Genomic DNA, 18217 nt, shown 5'->3' on the forward strand with positions numbered 1-18217 from the left:
CAAAGAAAGCAGATACCATAGATCATTCTCTCTGGGCTCTGTCCATGACCCAAAGCACCACAGCAGGATTAAATCTGATTTATATTAAGGTTCCAGAAAAATTTTCTTTATACCACTTCAGGAAACCCTCTGCCTAAGCAACCCCCAAATTGAAATACTTTCATTAGAAATTAGAAATACTTTCATTTGCCTAAATATAAGGTGAAAATGCAAAGATATATATTTTATCTCCCTATTTAGATATAATTTGAACTGCAAAGATCAGAACTAACACTTTTAAATGAATGTGCTGCTGTTAAAATTCAGCATAACAACATAAGACAATCAACATAAAATACTAATTAAACATTTGTCCAAGGTACAACACCAAGAGTGAACCATAACGTAAACTATGGACTTTGGGTGATTCTGATGTGTCAGTGTAGGTTCATCAGCTGTAACAAATGTACCATTCTGGTGGGGAATGTTGATAAAGGGGTAGGCTATGCATGTGTGGGGGCGGGAAGTATTATGGGAAATCTCTGTACCTTCCTCTCAATTTTGCTGTGAAATTGCTCTAAAAAAGTTTTAATGTAAAAACAAAAAAAAAAATACTAATTACCAGATCCTTCTTGGTTTTCAAAATGGAGCATTTCAAGATGGTGTGGAAAAGCAAAGAAAGATGAGGATGAAAGAAAAAAACTTCAAAAACGATATAATTTCCTCCAGGATAAGGACAAATAAAATTTGTACCACAAGGCAATGTTGTTGAGAAACTGCAAATCAGACATATAATTTATGTTTTGTTTTGCTGTTACTTGATATCTTTGTAAATATACTTTCTAATCACAGAATTAGAGGCATAAGATCCATATTAGATATTTTCTATAAATGTCTCCTAGTAAGATGTCAAAGACACTGCTTTGTTAACAAATTGATTATTAAGCAGAAGAAGAAAGTGCATTTGAGCTAGCTTGCTGGGATGTTTTCATTCAGGTTCTAATACTAACTTCTTTTTTGTTTTATTGCAGTAACACTGGTTTACAACATTATATAAATTTCAGGTGTACATCATTATATTTTGATTTCTGTATAGATTACATCGTGTTCACCACCCAAAGACTAATTACAATCCATCACCACACACATGTGCCTAATCATCCCTTTCACCTCCCTCCCTCCCTCATTCCCCTCTGGTAACCACCGATCCAATCTCTGTCTCTATGTGATTGTTTTTGTTGTTTTTATCTTCTACTTATGAGGGAGATCATATGGTACTTGACTTTGTCCCTCTGACTTATTTTGCTTAGCACAATACCCTCAAGGTCCATCCATGTTGTCACAAATGGCCAGATTTCATAGTTTCTTATGGCTGAGTATTGTTCCATTGTGTATATGTACCACATTTTCTTTATCCGTTCTTCCCTTAAGGGGCAGGTAGGTAGCTTCCAAGTCTTCAATACTAACTCTTATGACACTTCTCTCTTCAGGTAGAATCGCTCTTGACTTGGCGTGAGGCAGTGATGAGAAATCACACAGCAATAACAACATTCGTCCTGCTGGGATTGACAGATAATCCAAAACTACAAGTTCTGCTTTTTGTATTTTTATTTCTCACCTACATGTTGAGTGTGGCTGGGAACCTCATCATTATCACCCTTACACTTTTGGATTCTCATCTTAAAACTCCCATGTATTTTTTCCTCCGAAATTTCTCTTTCTTAGAAGTCTCATTCACCACCGTCTGTATTCCCAGATTCCTGTATACTATGACAACTGGGGATAATACTGTGACCTATAATGCTTGTGCCACCCAATTATTTTTTATTGTCCTCTTTGCAGCAACAGAATTTTTTCTCCTTGCTGCCATGTCCTACGACCGCTGTGTGGCCATTTGTAAACCCCTGCATTACACAACCATCATGAACAACAGAGTCTGCACTACACTAGTTCTCTGCTGTTGGTTTGCTGGCCTGTTGATGATCCTCCCACCTCTTGGCCTGGGCCTCCAGCTGGAATTCTGTGACTCAAATGTGATTGATCATTTTGGCTGTGATGCATCTCCTATTTTACAGATAACCTGCTCAGACACAGTGTTAATAGAGAGAATTGTTCTGAGTTTCGCTGTGCTGACACTCATTATTACCTTAGTGTGTGTAGTCCTCTCCTACACATACATCATCAAGATCATTCTAGGATTGCCTTCTGCCCAACAAAGGAGGAAGGCTTTTTCCACCTGCTCTTCCCACATGATTGTGGTTTCCATCACCTATGGCAGCTGCATCTTCATCTACATCAAACCTTCTGCAACGGAAGGAGTGGCCATCAATAAGGTGGTGTCTGTGCTCACTACTTCAATCGCCCCTTTGCTTAATCCATTCATTTATACCCTTCGAAACAAGCAAGTGAAAGATGCCTTTAAAGACACAGCAAAACGAATTGTATTTCTCACAAAGAAGTAAGAGACTCTTGATGTTTTTTGAGGCTAAATTAAATTAAATTTAAATCTGAATAACCCACAAGTGACATTCATGAATTTGCCAAATTAGTGGGTTCCTTCCTATTCTGTAAATTTATCAAGCTAATTTTCCTCCAGGAACACTTTTCTTTTACAATCCAAAAGCCAAATCAAGTTATTTATTTCTCCTTCTTTTATGTTTATTTTATTCAGAATGGTTTCTTCAATTACTGCAGGTTCCAGACTAGATTCCCAAAATGCTCAGTGTCATAAAAAGGGAATGCAAATAAAGTTGTGTTTCTGGCCGTATGGCCTTGTCATGATGTGGAATATAAATTCCCAGAGACCATTTCTCACTTGTTGGGAATGCTTCAATATCCAGCCTCCAACTGTACAAGAGTAATGAAAGATTCTTCACCAAAGCTTAAAAAATGATTTACGGGCTGGCCCCGTACTGGCGGCCCAGGTTTGGATCCTGGGCACGCACCAACGCACTGCTCGCCTGGCCATGCTGAGGCGGCATTCCACATATAGCAACTGGAAGAATGTGCAACTATGACATACAGCTATCTACTGGGGCTTTGGGGAGAAAAAGGGAAAAAAAGGAGGAGGATTGGCAATAGATATTAGCTCAAGGTTGGTCTTCCTCAGCAAAAAGAGGAGGATTGGCATGGATGTTAGCTCAGGGCTGATCTTCCTCACGCAAAACAAAAGTGGTTTAGAGAAGTGTGCACTCCACAACTCTTGTTCTCATTTTAAAATGCCCATTTTTCAGGAATGAGTAGAAAGCGTTAATGGGGCAAATCTAAAATTAGTAAAGACAACTATACTCTTTCTTTTAAACCAGTTTACCCACAAAAATGTTTCTACTGGCCTTTTCAGAAATTACTTGTGTGTACTTGATCCTGCAATATGAAAGAACAAGCCTTCCAAGTGCTGGATACCTCCTATCGATTTTGCCATTGATGGAGTTCAGACATAGACTGAAGGAGAATGAGCCCTGAATTTAGGGGCAGGATAACTAAATCTTGGTTAGATAAGTTCTCCAATATCCAGACACATTATCTCTTGATTTAAGAAAAATGTTAGATATTAGGAGGATTGATTAACATATCAAAAATGTTCAGGGCCAGCCCCAGTGGCATAGTGGTTGAGCTCGGTGCACTCTGCTTCGGCAGACTGTATTCAGTTCCTGGGCGCAGACCTACACCACTTGTCTGTCAGCGGCCATGCTGTGGTGGCAGCTCACATACAAAAAGAGGAAGACTGGTAACAGGTGTTAGCTCAGGGTAAATCTTCCTCAGCAAAAAAAAAAAAAAGTTCATAATTTGGGAAGGACACTCTAGGAGCATTTGGTGGCTTAGTATAGACTGACCACTGAAGATAAAATCCAGGTATAATGTGAAAAAAATGATAGACTTAGAGAAGAAGGAGAGGGGTGGAAACACAGGTAAGAGTCGCGCAGGGATGTTGGACCAAATAATTGGAAGTCTTTCTATTAAATGGTGAAAACAGTCTTTTTATTGTTTTCATGTTCTATAGTTGTGAAAGTAAAATTTTATGCTTTCAGAGTACATATGCAACTATTACCTATGTTTATTAAACGTCATCTAGTTGCTCAAATGTACTTTTTGTTTTGATCATATTTTCCATTGTTCACACAAGGTCATGGCCATAGTATGAGTATAAGCTTCTTTTATGCTTCAAACATATTCAGGGAAATGAGAACTCTATTCTCCATGGATTTTCTTCTGTTTTCATTTAAAATTTCTAAAACACCAAGAGCCCATAATGATATAAATAAATGATTGAATAAAGTAATAGATGAGGGAGAAGAGACAAATCTCCTGTGTAGAAGTACTCCAAATAATTTATGTAGATTCTCTATCCTAAAGGAAGGAGAAACTTTACAGTGGAGAAACTGACAAACACTACCCCTGTCAGGTGGTCCAGGTCGACATCAACAGTTGTAAGTCATGTTGATAGTATGTATCTTTGACCTGGTGTGATGAAAAGGCCACGTTACTTCTTCTTCCCAATAGCATCAGACAACTTCGAATAGTAGGGGCATCCTGTAAAATACCCGAGCAGTACTCCTTAAAACTGTCAAAGTCGTCAAGTACAAGGAAAGTCTGAGAAACTGTCATAGTCAAGAGAAGCCTAAGGATACTTGACAATTAAATGTAATGTGGTATCCTAGATGGGATTGTGGAATAGAAAAATGATTTTATCTGGAAACTAAGGAAATCTGAATAAATTATGGACTTTATTTAATAATAATGTATCAGTATTGGCTCATTAATTGTAACAAATGCGTCATACTAATGCAAGGTATTATAGGGGAAACTGGGCACACAGTATTTGGGAACCATCTATACTATCTTCTCAATTTTTCTGTAAATCTAAAACAGTTCTAAAAAAAAAATAAGGTCTGTTAAAAAATAAATACAATCCTCTGGAGAAACAGGAACCCTCACACAGCTGGTGGGAATGCAAACTGGTGCAGCCCTATGGAAAACGGTATGGAGATTCCTCAAAGAATTAAAAATAGAAGTACCCTATGATCCAGCTATCCCACTACTGGGAATCTATCCAAGGAACCTGAAATCAACAATCCAGAGAGGCTTATGCTCCCCTATGTTCATTGCAGCATTATTCACTATAGCCAAGAAGTGGAAGCAACCTAAGTGTCCCTCGACTGATGATTGAATCAAGAAGATGTGGTATAAATATATACAATGGAATACTACTCAGCCATAAAAAAAGACAAAATCGTCCCATTTGCAACAATATGAATGGGGCTGGAGGGCATTATGTTAAGTGAAATAAGCCAGAAAGAGAAAGACAAACACTGTATGATCTCTCTCATATGTGGAATATAAACCAACACACGGACAGAGAAAACTGTACTGTGGTTACCAGGGGCAGTGGGGGTGGGGGGTGGGCACAAGGGGTGAAGGGAGACATATATATGGTGATGGACAAACAAAAATGTACAACCAAAAATTTCACAATGTTATAAACTATTAAAACATCAATAAAAAAATGCAATCCTCAAGTTAACAGCTATTTTCTCTATGCTAAGGAAAATCTATGGCTAGTTAAATGATGGATTTGAAAGAAAATTTAAAGCTTTCTTTTGCAGGCTACTCAATGCAAGGGTGCCACTCAACCCCATTGTTCCATGTCTCATTCTTCCCCTTAACCTGTGTCTGATGCTCCCATTGCAACTTCCTCACCACTCTCTCCGGGGTGACTTCTCTTAAACATCGTTTTAACTTTTGTTCTTGAAGATGGCAACAAAGGGTCTTTATTAGTCCCTCAGAACCAGGACCTCCAGCGAACGCATTGTTCGTCAGCACGATTGATCCCTAAGTGGCTGCTCTGAGGAGAGACAAAAATTTTGTTACTTTGGATATTTAAAAACCTCCAAAAAGCTAATATGTCTGTTGCTAAGGTAAGCATTTCTCCTAGGAATAAAAAGAGCCCTAGACATTCTCTGGCCTTCAACACGTTTTGTTCATACTTGAACAAATAGCTGAATGTATGTTCAGCATTTTGATATGCAGTTTAGAAAATCCATCAGAGTTAATCTGCCCCAGGGCAACAATACAATATATAAAATATACAACCATAAAAAGTTAACAAGACAATAAACAGCACAAGGCAACATATATTGAAGTGCCATATAAGTGGCCTAGATCATGCGTGCTCTCAACACAGAAGGGAGATCCCGATGGTCAAGTGAAATAATAATAGGATTTATATTATTTACTATGTGCCAGGCATTGTTCTAAGTAATACGTATGGTAATAATAGACTCAATTAAGAAAACTATATGTTGTATATTATTATTATCATCAAGATATTATTTTTAATAATAACATGCTATCATTATCGTTCTTGTTTTGCAAATAAAGGAACTGAGACATACAGCCTAAGACACATAACTAATAGATAGAAAAGCTGAGATTTGAACCCAGGTAATCTGGATCCACAGTCCACACACACTACCAGAACACAATATTGCTTCCTATTCTGGCAGGCCCTATGAAGAGACAGAACTCTCCTTAGACCCAGAAAAGTTTTAGAAAGATAAAAAAGTAAGCGGAGAGCATATCTTACAAGAAAACTGGATCAAGACTGTGCTTCAAAACTCTTTAGGTAAATCTTTCTACCTGGGCAAAATGTTTCCCATCCACGGCGCAATAGACTCCACATCTCCCCCAAAGACAATGCTCTCATAATCCACCCCTTGTCTGCTGCAGAGGAGAGAGAAAAGGTGATTTTATCTCTCTAACAGTCATCATATTTGATCTATCAGCAGCATTCGATTCAAAAAATCGCTCCTTCCTCCTAGGAATGCTTTCTTGCCTAGGCTTTCAGAATACCACGTTCTCTTGTTAGTTTTTTATCCATTCACCAGTTGATGGACATTAGGATTGTTTTCAATGTTTGGCTATAATGGTTAAAACTGTTATGAACATTTGTATACAAGTCTTTTGTAGACATATGGTTCATCTATCTGGGATCAATACTTAGGGGTGGGACTGCTAGGTCATATGGTAAATTTATGTTTAACTATAAGACACTGCCCATCTATTTTCCAAAGTAGCTGCTATATTTTGCCTTCCCAAGAATAATGTAGAAAAATTCCCACTGCTTCACATCATCACCAACACCTAAGATTGTTTCGTTTGTTAGTTTTAGCCATTCTCATAGAATTGTAGTATTATCTCATTGTAATTTTATTTAGCATTTCCTTAGTAGATAATGGCTTTGAGCATCTTACATATGCTTATTTGCTATTCACATATTGTCTTTGGTAAAGTGTTCAAATCTTTTGCCCATTTTGATAGGGTTGTTATTATTGCGTTATTAGAGATCTTTATATATTCTGAATACAAAACACTTGCCAGATAGGTTTTGAAATGTTCTACATCTATGCCATGCATTTTCATTAACATAAAGATGTTTTTTGAAGAGAAAAAATGTTTAATTTTGATGAAGTATAATTCATCATTGTGTTATCATTTGTGTTCTAAAAAATTTTTGCTTAACCTTCAGTCACAAATATTTCTCCCGTTTTTCTTCTAGAAGTTTTATATTTGTAGCTCCTACATTTACACTTATGATCCACTATGACTTAATCTTTGCATATATGTGAGCTAAGAATCCAGTTTCTTTTTTTTATATGGATATCTAATTGTGGTAGCACCTTTTTTCTCATTACTTTACCTTAGCACCCTTGTCAAAAAATCAATTGATCATATATGTATGGGTTATTTCTCAACTCTCTATTATGTTTCATTTTCTATATATCTATACTTATGCCAAAACCACACCATATTGATTACTGTAGCTTTAGAGTAAGTCTTGAATCAGGAAGTATAAGCCCTCCAATTTCATTCTTATTCAAAATTGTTTTGTTTATCTAGGTTCTTTGCTTTTATGTATACAATTTAAAATCCAGCTTGTCAAATTCTCCTTAAAAGCCTGTTAAGATTTTTATTATGATTGTAATGACTCTATAGATCAATTTGGGGAGAATTGTAATCTTAAGGCTGTTAAGTCTTCCGAACCATGAACATGGCATATCTCTCCATTTATTTAGGTCTCCTGTAATCCCTCCATCAATGATTGGTAGTTTTAAGTATTCAAAAATTGCACTACTTTTGCTAGATTTATCCTTAAGTAATTCATATTTTTATGTAAACTGTACTTTTTTATTTTCGAAATCTAATTATTCATTGTTAGTATACAGAAATGCAATTGATGTTTATATACTGACCTTGTATCTTGTTACTGTCCTAAGCTCACCTATTAGTTTTAATATCTAGTTTATATTTCTCTTTGATTTTCTATATGATGATCATGTCATCTGAAAATAAAAACTGTTTTAATCCTTTATTTCCAATCAGTATAGCTTTTATATTTTCCTGCTTTATTGCACTGATTAGCTCCATTAATACAATGTTGACTAGAAATGGTGAGGCAGACAATCATGTCTTGTTCCTAAATAATTAGGGGAAAGGCGTTCAATCTTTCATCACTGATTGTGATGATATGGGTGTTTTTTAGATACCTTTATCAAGTTGTTGCTATTGCTATTTATTATTGTAATTTCAGTTTGCCTCTGCTGAAGAATCTCAACAGGAGCTGACTGCCTGACTGTCTCTCTCTCTCCACCAGACTTTACCTCTGAATGTGCTGGAAACTCTTAGTGTATATCAGGAACTCCTGTTTACATATTTATTTATTGTTGACTACTGGAGCTGGTTTCCTAGATATGAATATCATACTCAATCCCTCTTTTTCTGTGTCAGCATGTTATATTCTTGTAATATTCTTGTAAAATAAAAGTAAAACCCAAATATGAAAAAAAAATCTATTCCTAGTTTGCTGAGAGTTCGAAAATGAATGTGTGTTGCATTTTGTCAGATGCTATTTCTATATATATTAAGAAAATCTTTTCTTTCTTAGTCTGTTAATATGGTGACATTCATTGATTGATTTTTATGTGCTCAATCAACTTGGCATAATTGGGATACACTCCACTTAGATGTAATATATTTTATTTACGTATATTACTAGACTTGGTTTGTTTTAATTTTACAAAAATTTTTATTTGTATTTACAAAGGATATTGGTCTGTAATATCCTTTTCCTTTAATGTCTATTTGATTTAACAGTAATTCTGGCCTTACAAAATGAGTTAGAATGTATTCCCTCATATTCTATTTCCTGGAAGAGTTGTATAGAGTCAGTGTTATTTCTCTCTTAAATGTTCAGTAGCATTCACTAGCGAAGCTGCCTGAAATGGAAATTTTCTGTCTGGGATGGTTTTTAACTATGAATTCCATTTCTTTAATGATCACAGGGCTCTTGAAGTTATCTATTTATTCTTGGTTAAGATTTGGTAATATATGTCTTTAAAGGGATTTTTCCATTTCATCTAAATTGTTGAAATTATCATCATAAATCTCTCATAATGTATATAGGAGCTGTGGTGATGTACTCTCTTTCGATACTAGCAATTCTCCAACCGCCCCCCCTTTTTTCTCGCTTAGTCTCATTAGAAGTTTTTCAAGTTTATTGTTTACAAATATCCAGCTTTTGTTTTCACTGATTTTTCTCTATAATTTTTCCATTCTCTATTTCACTGATTCGTGGTATTATCATTATTACTTGTCTCCTTCTGGTTACTTGGGGTTAACTTGATTTTCTTTGCAACTTTATAAAGTGAAAACTTTTATCATTGATTTTAGATCTGTCTTCATTTTCAATATATTAATTTAACGGTTTAATTTCTCACTAAGTAATAGTGTAGCTGTATCCTACAAAGTTTACTTTCATTCTGTTCAAAATACGTTCTTATTTTTCTGTGATATATTTCCAGGATCTATGTGTTATTTGGAAATGTGCTCCTTACTTTCCAAATATTTAAGGATTTTCAATACGTCTTTTTGTTATTGTTTCTAGTTTAACTCCACTGTTTTCAGACAGCATACTTTCTATAATTTCAATCTTTTGAGTTGACTGAGACTTGTTTTGTGGCCCAGAATATGATTTATCTTGGTGAATAACTGATATATACTTGAAAAAATCTACATTCAAGCTGTTGTATAGTGGATTTTTCTATAAATATCAATCTTGTCAATATGATTCAAATTCTTTTATACCTTAACTGATTTTATGTCTACTGGTTCTATCAATTTCTGAGAGAGGGGTGCTGAAGACTCCAACTATATTATGGATTTTCTTTCTTAAATCTACTTTGTCAGATATTTATATAGTCACCCCAACTTGGTTTTGTTTAGTGTTTGCATGGTATCATTAATATATTTTTACTTTACCATATATTTATAGTTTCTATTCTTAACTGGGTATAGTTGAGCATGCATTGTTATCCAATCTGGCAATCATTATCTCTTAATTCGAACATTTAAACAATTTACATTTAATGTAATTATCTATTTATTAAATATCTATTTATAGATATTATAATTTATCTATTTAATGTAATTATCTAATTATCTATATAGTTGGGTTTAGTCTACTGTCTTGCCATTTGTTTTCTACTTGTTTCAAATGTTCTTTTTTTCTTCTTTTATTGCCTTTTTAACTAATTGAATATGTTTTTATGATTCCATCATATCTCCACTAATGGCTTATTACCTCTTCTGCTTTGTTTTAATTTTTCTTTCTTCTTCTTTTTTTTTTTTGGTGAGGAAGATTAGTCCTGAGCTAACATCTGTTGCCAGTCCTCCTCTTTTTGCTGAGGAATATTGGCCCTGGGCTAACATTCGTGCCCATCTTCCTTTACTTTATATGTGGGATGCCTGCCACAGCATGGCTTGATGAGCGGTGTGTAGGTCTGCACCCAGGATCCAAACCCATGAACCCTAGGCCGCTGAAGCAGAGCATGCAAACAACCACTAGGCCACCGGGCCAGCCCCCTTACTTTTTCCATTTTTTAAGACATTATTTTTTAGAGTAGTTTTATGTTTACAACAAAATTGAGAAGGAAGTACAGAGATTAGCCATATACTCTCTGCTCCTACACATGCATAGCCTCCCCTGTTATCAACATCACCCACAAGAATGGTACATTTTTTACCAAGGATGAATCCACATTGACACATCATAATCACCCAAAGTCCATAATTTACCTTAGTGCTCACTGTTGGTGTTGTACATTCTGTAAGTTTGGAAAACATATAATGACATATATCTATCATTATAATATCATACAAAGTATTTTCAGTGCTCTAAAAATCCTCTGTGCTCTGCCTATTCATTCTCCCTCCTCCCATCCCTGGCAACCGCTGATCTTTTTATTGTCTCCATAGTTTTCTCTTTTCCAGAATATCATTTAGTTGAATCATATAGTATGTAGTATTTTCATATTGGCTTCTTTCACTTACTGATATACATTTAAGGTTTCTGTTTTAATTTTTAATTGGTTGCTCTAGGGTTAACACATCTTTAGGGTTAATGCATCTTTTAACTTACAACAGTTTACTTTCAAATAATGTTACACCATTTCAAATACAGTATAAGAATCTTATAACAGTATACTTTCATTTTGCCCCTCCTGTTGTAACACATTTTATTCTGTATTTTATATAAACCCTCAAGTACATTTGCATTTTAAATGGGCAATTATCTTTAATGAGCTCTTTAAATGAGCAAACAACATCATATACATTTATGCACACACTTACCAATACTCAGTTGCTTCATTATGTGTCTGTGGATTCAAATTTGGTTATGATGGGCCTTGGTAGAGTTTTCTTCATGTTTCTTCTGCTTAGTGTTTATTGACCTTCTTGGCTGTGGTTTTCTTGTTTTCATAAAATTTGGAATATTTTAACCCATTCTTCATATTTCTTTTTTTTTTTGCTGAGGAAATTTCGCCCTGAACTAACGTCGGTTGCTAATTTTCCTTTTTTTGGTTGAGAAAGATTCACCCAGAGCTAACATCTGTGCCAATCTTCCTCTATTTTGCATGCGGGTCGCCACCGTAGCGTGGTCACTGACAAGTGGTGTAGTCCTGCACCCAGGAATCGAACCCGGGCCGCCAAAGCAGAGTGCGCCAAACTTAACCACTAGGCCAGGGTGCCAGCGCCAAGCCATTATTTCTTTAAATATCTTTTCTTCCCTTAACCCAATTCCCCATGGACTGCAATTACACGTGTTTTAGTCTACTTGAAGTTGTCACATAGCTCACTGATGCTCTGTTTTTTAAAAATTCTCTTTTCTCTCTGTTTAATTTTGGATAGTTTGCATTGGTGTGCCTTCAAGTTTACTGATATTTTCTTTTGTAGAGTGTAATCTGCACTTAAGCTTATCCAGTGTATTTTTTATTTTGCACATTATAGTTTTCATCTCTATAAGTTTGATTTTTTAAATGTTATTTAATTTTTTGAATATGCAGAATGCAATTATAATAGCTGTTTTACTGTCTTTGCTAATTCTAACCTTTGTGTCTCTTCTAGGTCACTTTCAATTGACTAATTTATTTCTTCATTATGGGCTATATATCTATATCTATATATATATTTGCTTCTTTGCATGTCTGATAACTTTTATTGGATTCTGAACATTGTAAGTTTTACCTTATTGGGTCCTCTATATTTTTGCATTTCTATAAATATCCTTAAGATTTGTTCTCAGATGCAGTTAAGTTCTAAGTTACAGCTTAATCCTTTTGGAAGCAAAGGAAACAATTAGCAAAATGAAAAAGCAACCTATGGAATGGGAGAAAATATTTGCAAATCTTGTATCTGATAAGGGATTAATATTGAAAATACGTAAGGACCTCATACAACTCAATAGCAAAAAAACAACAAAAAATAACCTGATTAAAAAATGGGCAATGGGGTGCTGGCCTGGTGGCATAGTGGTTAAGTTCGCGTGCTCCACTTCGGTGGCCTGGGGTTCGCAGGTTCGGATCCTGGGCGCGGAATAACACACTGCTTATCAAGCCATGCTGTGGCGGCATCCCATATAAAGTAGAGGAAGATAGGCATGGATGTTAGCCCAGGGCCAATCTTCCTCAGCAAAAAGAGGAGGATTGGCAACAGATGTTAGCTCAGGGCTAATCTTCCCCCACCGCGAAAATAGGGGCAATGGATCTGAACAGACATTTCTCCAAAGAAGACACACAAATGGACAACGGGTATATGAAAAGATGCTCAATATCACTAATAATCAGGGAAATGAAAATCAAAACCACAATGAGATGTCACCTCATACATGCTAGGACAGCTATTAACAAGAAAACAAAATGTAATGAGTGTTGGTGAGGATGTGGAGAAACTGGAACCCTTGGACACTTGTACACGCATATGGAACACGTAGACAGAATATCAGTTAGGATATACAAGATTTGAACAACACCAGCAACCAATTTGACCTAATTGACATTTACAGAACAATCCACTAAAAAGCAGCAGAATACACACTGTTTTCAAATGCACATGGAACCTTTACCAAGATAGATCATATTCTGGGCCATAAAACAAATCTCAATAAATTTAAAGGATTCAAGTCATCCAAACTATGATCTCTGACCACAATGGAATTAAATTAAAAATCAATAACAGAAAGACCTCTGGGGGAAAAAGAAAGAAATCCCAGTCAGAGGCCTAAAAAATTTTCTGCATGGTACATGCTGCTCTGTACCACTGGTAATTCCAGATATGCCAATTCTTTGCTTGGACAGAGACATGCGTTTTTGAGAGATGTCAAGAGTTCCAATTGTTTGTTGTTTATTTTTGTTGTTGTTGTGTTGTCACCTACACATCCTGACACCTTGATTCAAACTTGTTAATTCCATAGCTTATGAGTCTATTGAGGAAAAAATACAGTCTAATCTGATGTAGAGCACATCCTGTATGTGCAGTGAATGACAGCAAACATAGAAGGGAACATACAGAGAGAGTAAATAAAGAGGATAAATGTGATGTGGCTTTATGAAAATGGCCCCCATTGACAAAGTGAGAAAGAGCAATTTATTATCTTCTGTTTATAAGTGTTAGGAGGGAAACCCTGAGCTTGAAGACAGGAGACATGTGTTCTATTTTACTCTCTGCCAAAGTCTGTGACTTTAAAACTCACTGCTCTCCCTGGGATTAGACTCCCTATCCATCAAGTGAAAACAGTGATTTAGACAATGTTAGCCTCTCAGAAGAGAAAAAGCAACTACAAAAAAATAAATATTTTACTTATAGCTTTGAAGTCACACTGATCTTGAAGACTCAATATATTGGAGACAATACGGTCATTTCACTTAGAGTCAACAAGTAATGTTGATGTGATTTTTTATGGTGTTCTCACTCACTAGACAGACCAAGAAGTAAATCACTAAAGATATCCCCTCAGAATGGAGAAATTTAATAGACTCTCCCTGCTAGTCCACAATGATACAACTTGGAATTCTAACCAATAGACATACTCATATTTGGGTCCCTGGGTAACCTAGAAAAGACAAATATCTATCTGTTTGTTAGTAACTTGAAAGCTTTTGTTGATTTCATGAAGTCAAGGACACCATGGGATATAGAAAATTGATATATCAAGTTCATCTAAAAGGAATAACTTTTGACTGAATTTTATATACATCAGTGAAACTACTTCTCCCAAAAAGTACAGCAAGAGGGGAGACTTTGAATAAACACCTTTTCCAGAGTCATATCTTCTTTATTGAGAACCATGATGAACAGATCAGGAATTTCCTGATCATTTCATACTTTCTGTTGCCATGAATAACATCTAATTGATCAACTTTCACATATTGCATTCTGTATTGCTATCAGAGACAAAAAAAAACCTTAAAGACTATTTTTAAAACAATTAGAAAACAATGGAATAAATAATTGGAAAGTTTATTTCTGGGAGTTCTGGCTATTCTTCCTTAAAATAATTTAATATGTCTTGCAGTGAACAGAAACAGAAGTGGATTCTAAAGCAATCTTATTTGACTGCATAAATTACTATATCCTCCTTGAACATTACAAGTCTATATGCTTGCTATATGTTAAAACATGTGTATGTTTAAACTCATTCAAGACCCATGGAAAGATAAAGTTACTGTCAGTCAGCATAAAGGCAATTATGTCTTTATTGGGCAGCACTGGAATACATTTCAGTCATCAAAAAGTTTATATTTATTTTGGCCTAGATTTCTTCTAGGGTTCTGGGGTAACAGTGTCAATGACTATGACCCCCTCCTTGCCCACAGTTAATCAGCCCATGTGATCTTTGTCCTTAAACCCTTGTTCTTTGAAGCATAGGGAGATGATATAGCACATTTAGAAAGCAGGAACTTTGTCATCAGGCAAACATGGGTTCAGATCTAAACTCTATCTCTTTGCAAATATATGGCCTTGAGAACACTATTTAGCTTCTCAATTTTCAACTACTCAATTTTTCATTGGTAAAACGGAGACAGTCATATAATTCACCCATAAGGGTTGTCATAAAGATTAAAAGAGACAGCACATATAAAGTACTTAGCACAGGACTAGGTCAAAGAAGAGCTCACTCAATATTATTTACCTAGCTAAAACATTATCTATGTTTCATGTAACATCAGATACTCCCATTTGTCCTACCCTAATCACATATATAATAATGTATTGAATGGAGAAAATATTCTGTAAAATTTTGGTTAAATGAAAAAACAAAAATCATATGTATAAAATTACAATCCTGCACCATTTGCATCAATTTTTCTTTTGGGTTAGACAGCAACCGACTGTTTTCAAAATGAAAATTGTATATGTTTAAGGCGTATAACATGATGACTTGATATACATACACATAGTGAAACTATTACTACAGTTGAACGAATTAACATATCTTCTTCTCACAGTGACCTTTTTTTTGTGTGTGATGAGAGCATCTGAAATTTACTCTCTTAACAAATTTCTAGTATTCAATACAGTATCATTAACTACAGCTCATCGTGCTGTACATTAGATCTCTAGACTTATTCATCCTACATAACTGCAACTTTGTACCCTTTGACCAACATGGACAGCATCTAATCTTGAAGGTTAAGTCAAACGTGAGAAAACTGCACACAAATTCCCCTAATTATTTGTGATGTCTTATATGAAGAATGGTCACCAGAGGAGAAAGCTGATTAGAATAGAGTGAGGGAGCTTTTTCCACTGTGACACAGGGTGATAGGACTTCATCCTAATTTGCCTTCACTTGGGGAAGTCTGAGCAGCTTCTCTCCTGATTTCAACTGAAAAACCCCAAGCATGTGGAGAGAATCAAGTCTTCTAACTGTCCTCAGACTCATTGTTTTGCACATGACCTATTGTTGCATCTCCTTGTCTCCAAAGATACTCTCCCTGCTGATATATGTTTAAAGCTTTTATTTGAAAGAGTTCATTCAAGTTCATCACACTGCAGATTAATTAGCAACTTTTGAACCTGGGGTCCCAAAGGAACCTTTTGTTTGTTCAGTCAGTTGATCCCTCCACACCCGTTTCAGACTTAATGGATATAACTGTCGCTTTTCTTGTAAATGTAAAATTTAGCCAGAGACCTGTCTCCCTGTTCAGAAGCCAGAATATTGATTTTCCAAACTGGAGAGAGTTCCCGTCAGTTTCTACAATCTTTCCATCTTCTCAGTTAACCAGAATACATGAAAATTTTCCCTACTGATAGAGGGGAACAATATATTTGGAATTTGCTTTTAAAAAATTTCTTAGGAGGAAAGATGACTGGGAATTAATGGGCCTCAGTTACTGAAGAGAACTTTCTCAATTACAGAATTTTTGTACGTACTAGTGTGGGGGCACACACTAAAAATGTGGTGAGATCTACACTTACAAGTTTCTGGTCATCCATTCCTGCCCACCTTTGAGTCACACTAAGAACCTTTGTGGTTAAAGTGCACTCAGAAGCCATGAAGGACCAACAGAGAGGTGAATATAATTAAGTTGATTTTTGACACATATTCACCACCTGGAAACTCACAGAATCAAATTTGGGTACTAAATAATGTTGACAATATTCCAGAAGAGGAATCAACAGATAATTCTGAGATATCACCTTCTTTTATGACGTGTGACATGACTTTGAACATGACCTTTGAATAATATTCATGCCAGGAAGAAGGGTTAAGAACAGAAACAGATGATTTAAACTTAGTATTGATCTATTTTCTATGTCCAGAGTAACAAGAAAGCTATCTGAGAGCAGCTTTCTGAATAATAAGACACATTCGTTCAAGTAGTTAACCTTTCATATAGTAAATTGCTCATTAATTCACCTATTTCTGACCCCCGGTCTCTACAATTCTTCTGGAAAACTTAGTAAGTGAGCAATTTACTATATAAAAGGTTAGCCACTTAAGTGAGCTAGAGAACACATTAGAGTTAGAAAGTCTGAAGATCAGAAAAATAGACTCCTAGAATTTTTTTCTGACTGATTCCAAAATCCAAGACCTTAAGCACCATCATTTACAGAATGACCCAGACAATGGTACTTTGTTTACCCAGGAATTAACTTTCCAGCAGCCTCAATCAACCTCCTAGAGGAGAATTAGGGGTACACGGGTCAAGGGCTGGAGTAGACTCCATGGAAGTCAATCTTCTAGCATCTCATTTCCACATACGAGCTCTGCACATGAACCCAGAATAATGTAAAATTTATTGTCTCACTTACTCTTTGCCCCAGGCTAACAGGCCTGGTATCAGTTCAGGGGACTCACTGGCAAAAATGATCTCTTTACCTTACTGATGCCAAAAATAGTTTCAATAAGTTTAGAAACCTTATTGGAGATAAGTGACTAAATGGAAATGGGTGAATGATGTTTCAGTTAAAGTGTAATCAGCTGATTTATTTTTACGTATAAAGTGCTTGGTCCTACTTATTTACCTAATAGATATTTATTTAACTCCTACTGAGTGTCAGACATGTTGCTAGGCAGTGCATTTAGAGTTGTGAACAGAACAAACATGACCCACGTCCTCATGGGTCTTGTAGTCTAGTAAGGGGACAGAGCTTAACAAGTTAAAAAGGAAATACGTGGGTCCAGCGTGGTGGCAACGGTTAAGTTCAGCTTCCGTGGCCCGGGGTTCGCCGCTTCAGGTCCTGGGTGTGGACCTACTCACTGCTCATCAAGCCATGCTGAGGTGGCGTCCCATATAGAAGAGCTACAACTCTACAACCATGATATACAACTATGTGCTGGGGCTTTGGGGAGAAAAAAGAAAAAGAGAAAGATCGGCAACACATGTTAGTGCAGGGCCAA

At 35.9% G+C, this 18217-nt stretch overlaps 1 protein-coding gene across 1 annotated transcript; it reads left to right on the forward strand.

The window, feature by feature from the left end:
- Positions 1-1502: 1502 nt before the first annotated feature.
- Positions 1503-2441, forward strand: LOC101391072 (olfactory receptor 6C2-like). The gene has a single exon (XM_004429200.1). The coding sequence runs from the start codon at positions 1503-1505 to the stop codon at positions 2439-2441; it is 939 nt and encodes a 312-aa protein (XP_004429257.1).
- The last annotated feature ends 15776 nt before the right edge of the window (positions 2442-18217 follow it).

Source organism: Ceratotherium simum, chromosome 17 (genome assembly GCF_057802395.1).
Source record: "Ceratotherium simum simum isolate JZ-2026a chromosome 17, ASM5780239v1, whole genome shotgun sequence".
Classification (NCBI taxonomy): domain Eukaryota; kingdom Metazoa; phylum Chordata; class Mammalia; order Perissodactyla; family Rhinocerotidae; genus Ceratotherium; species Ceratotherium simum.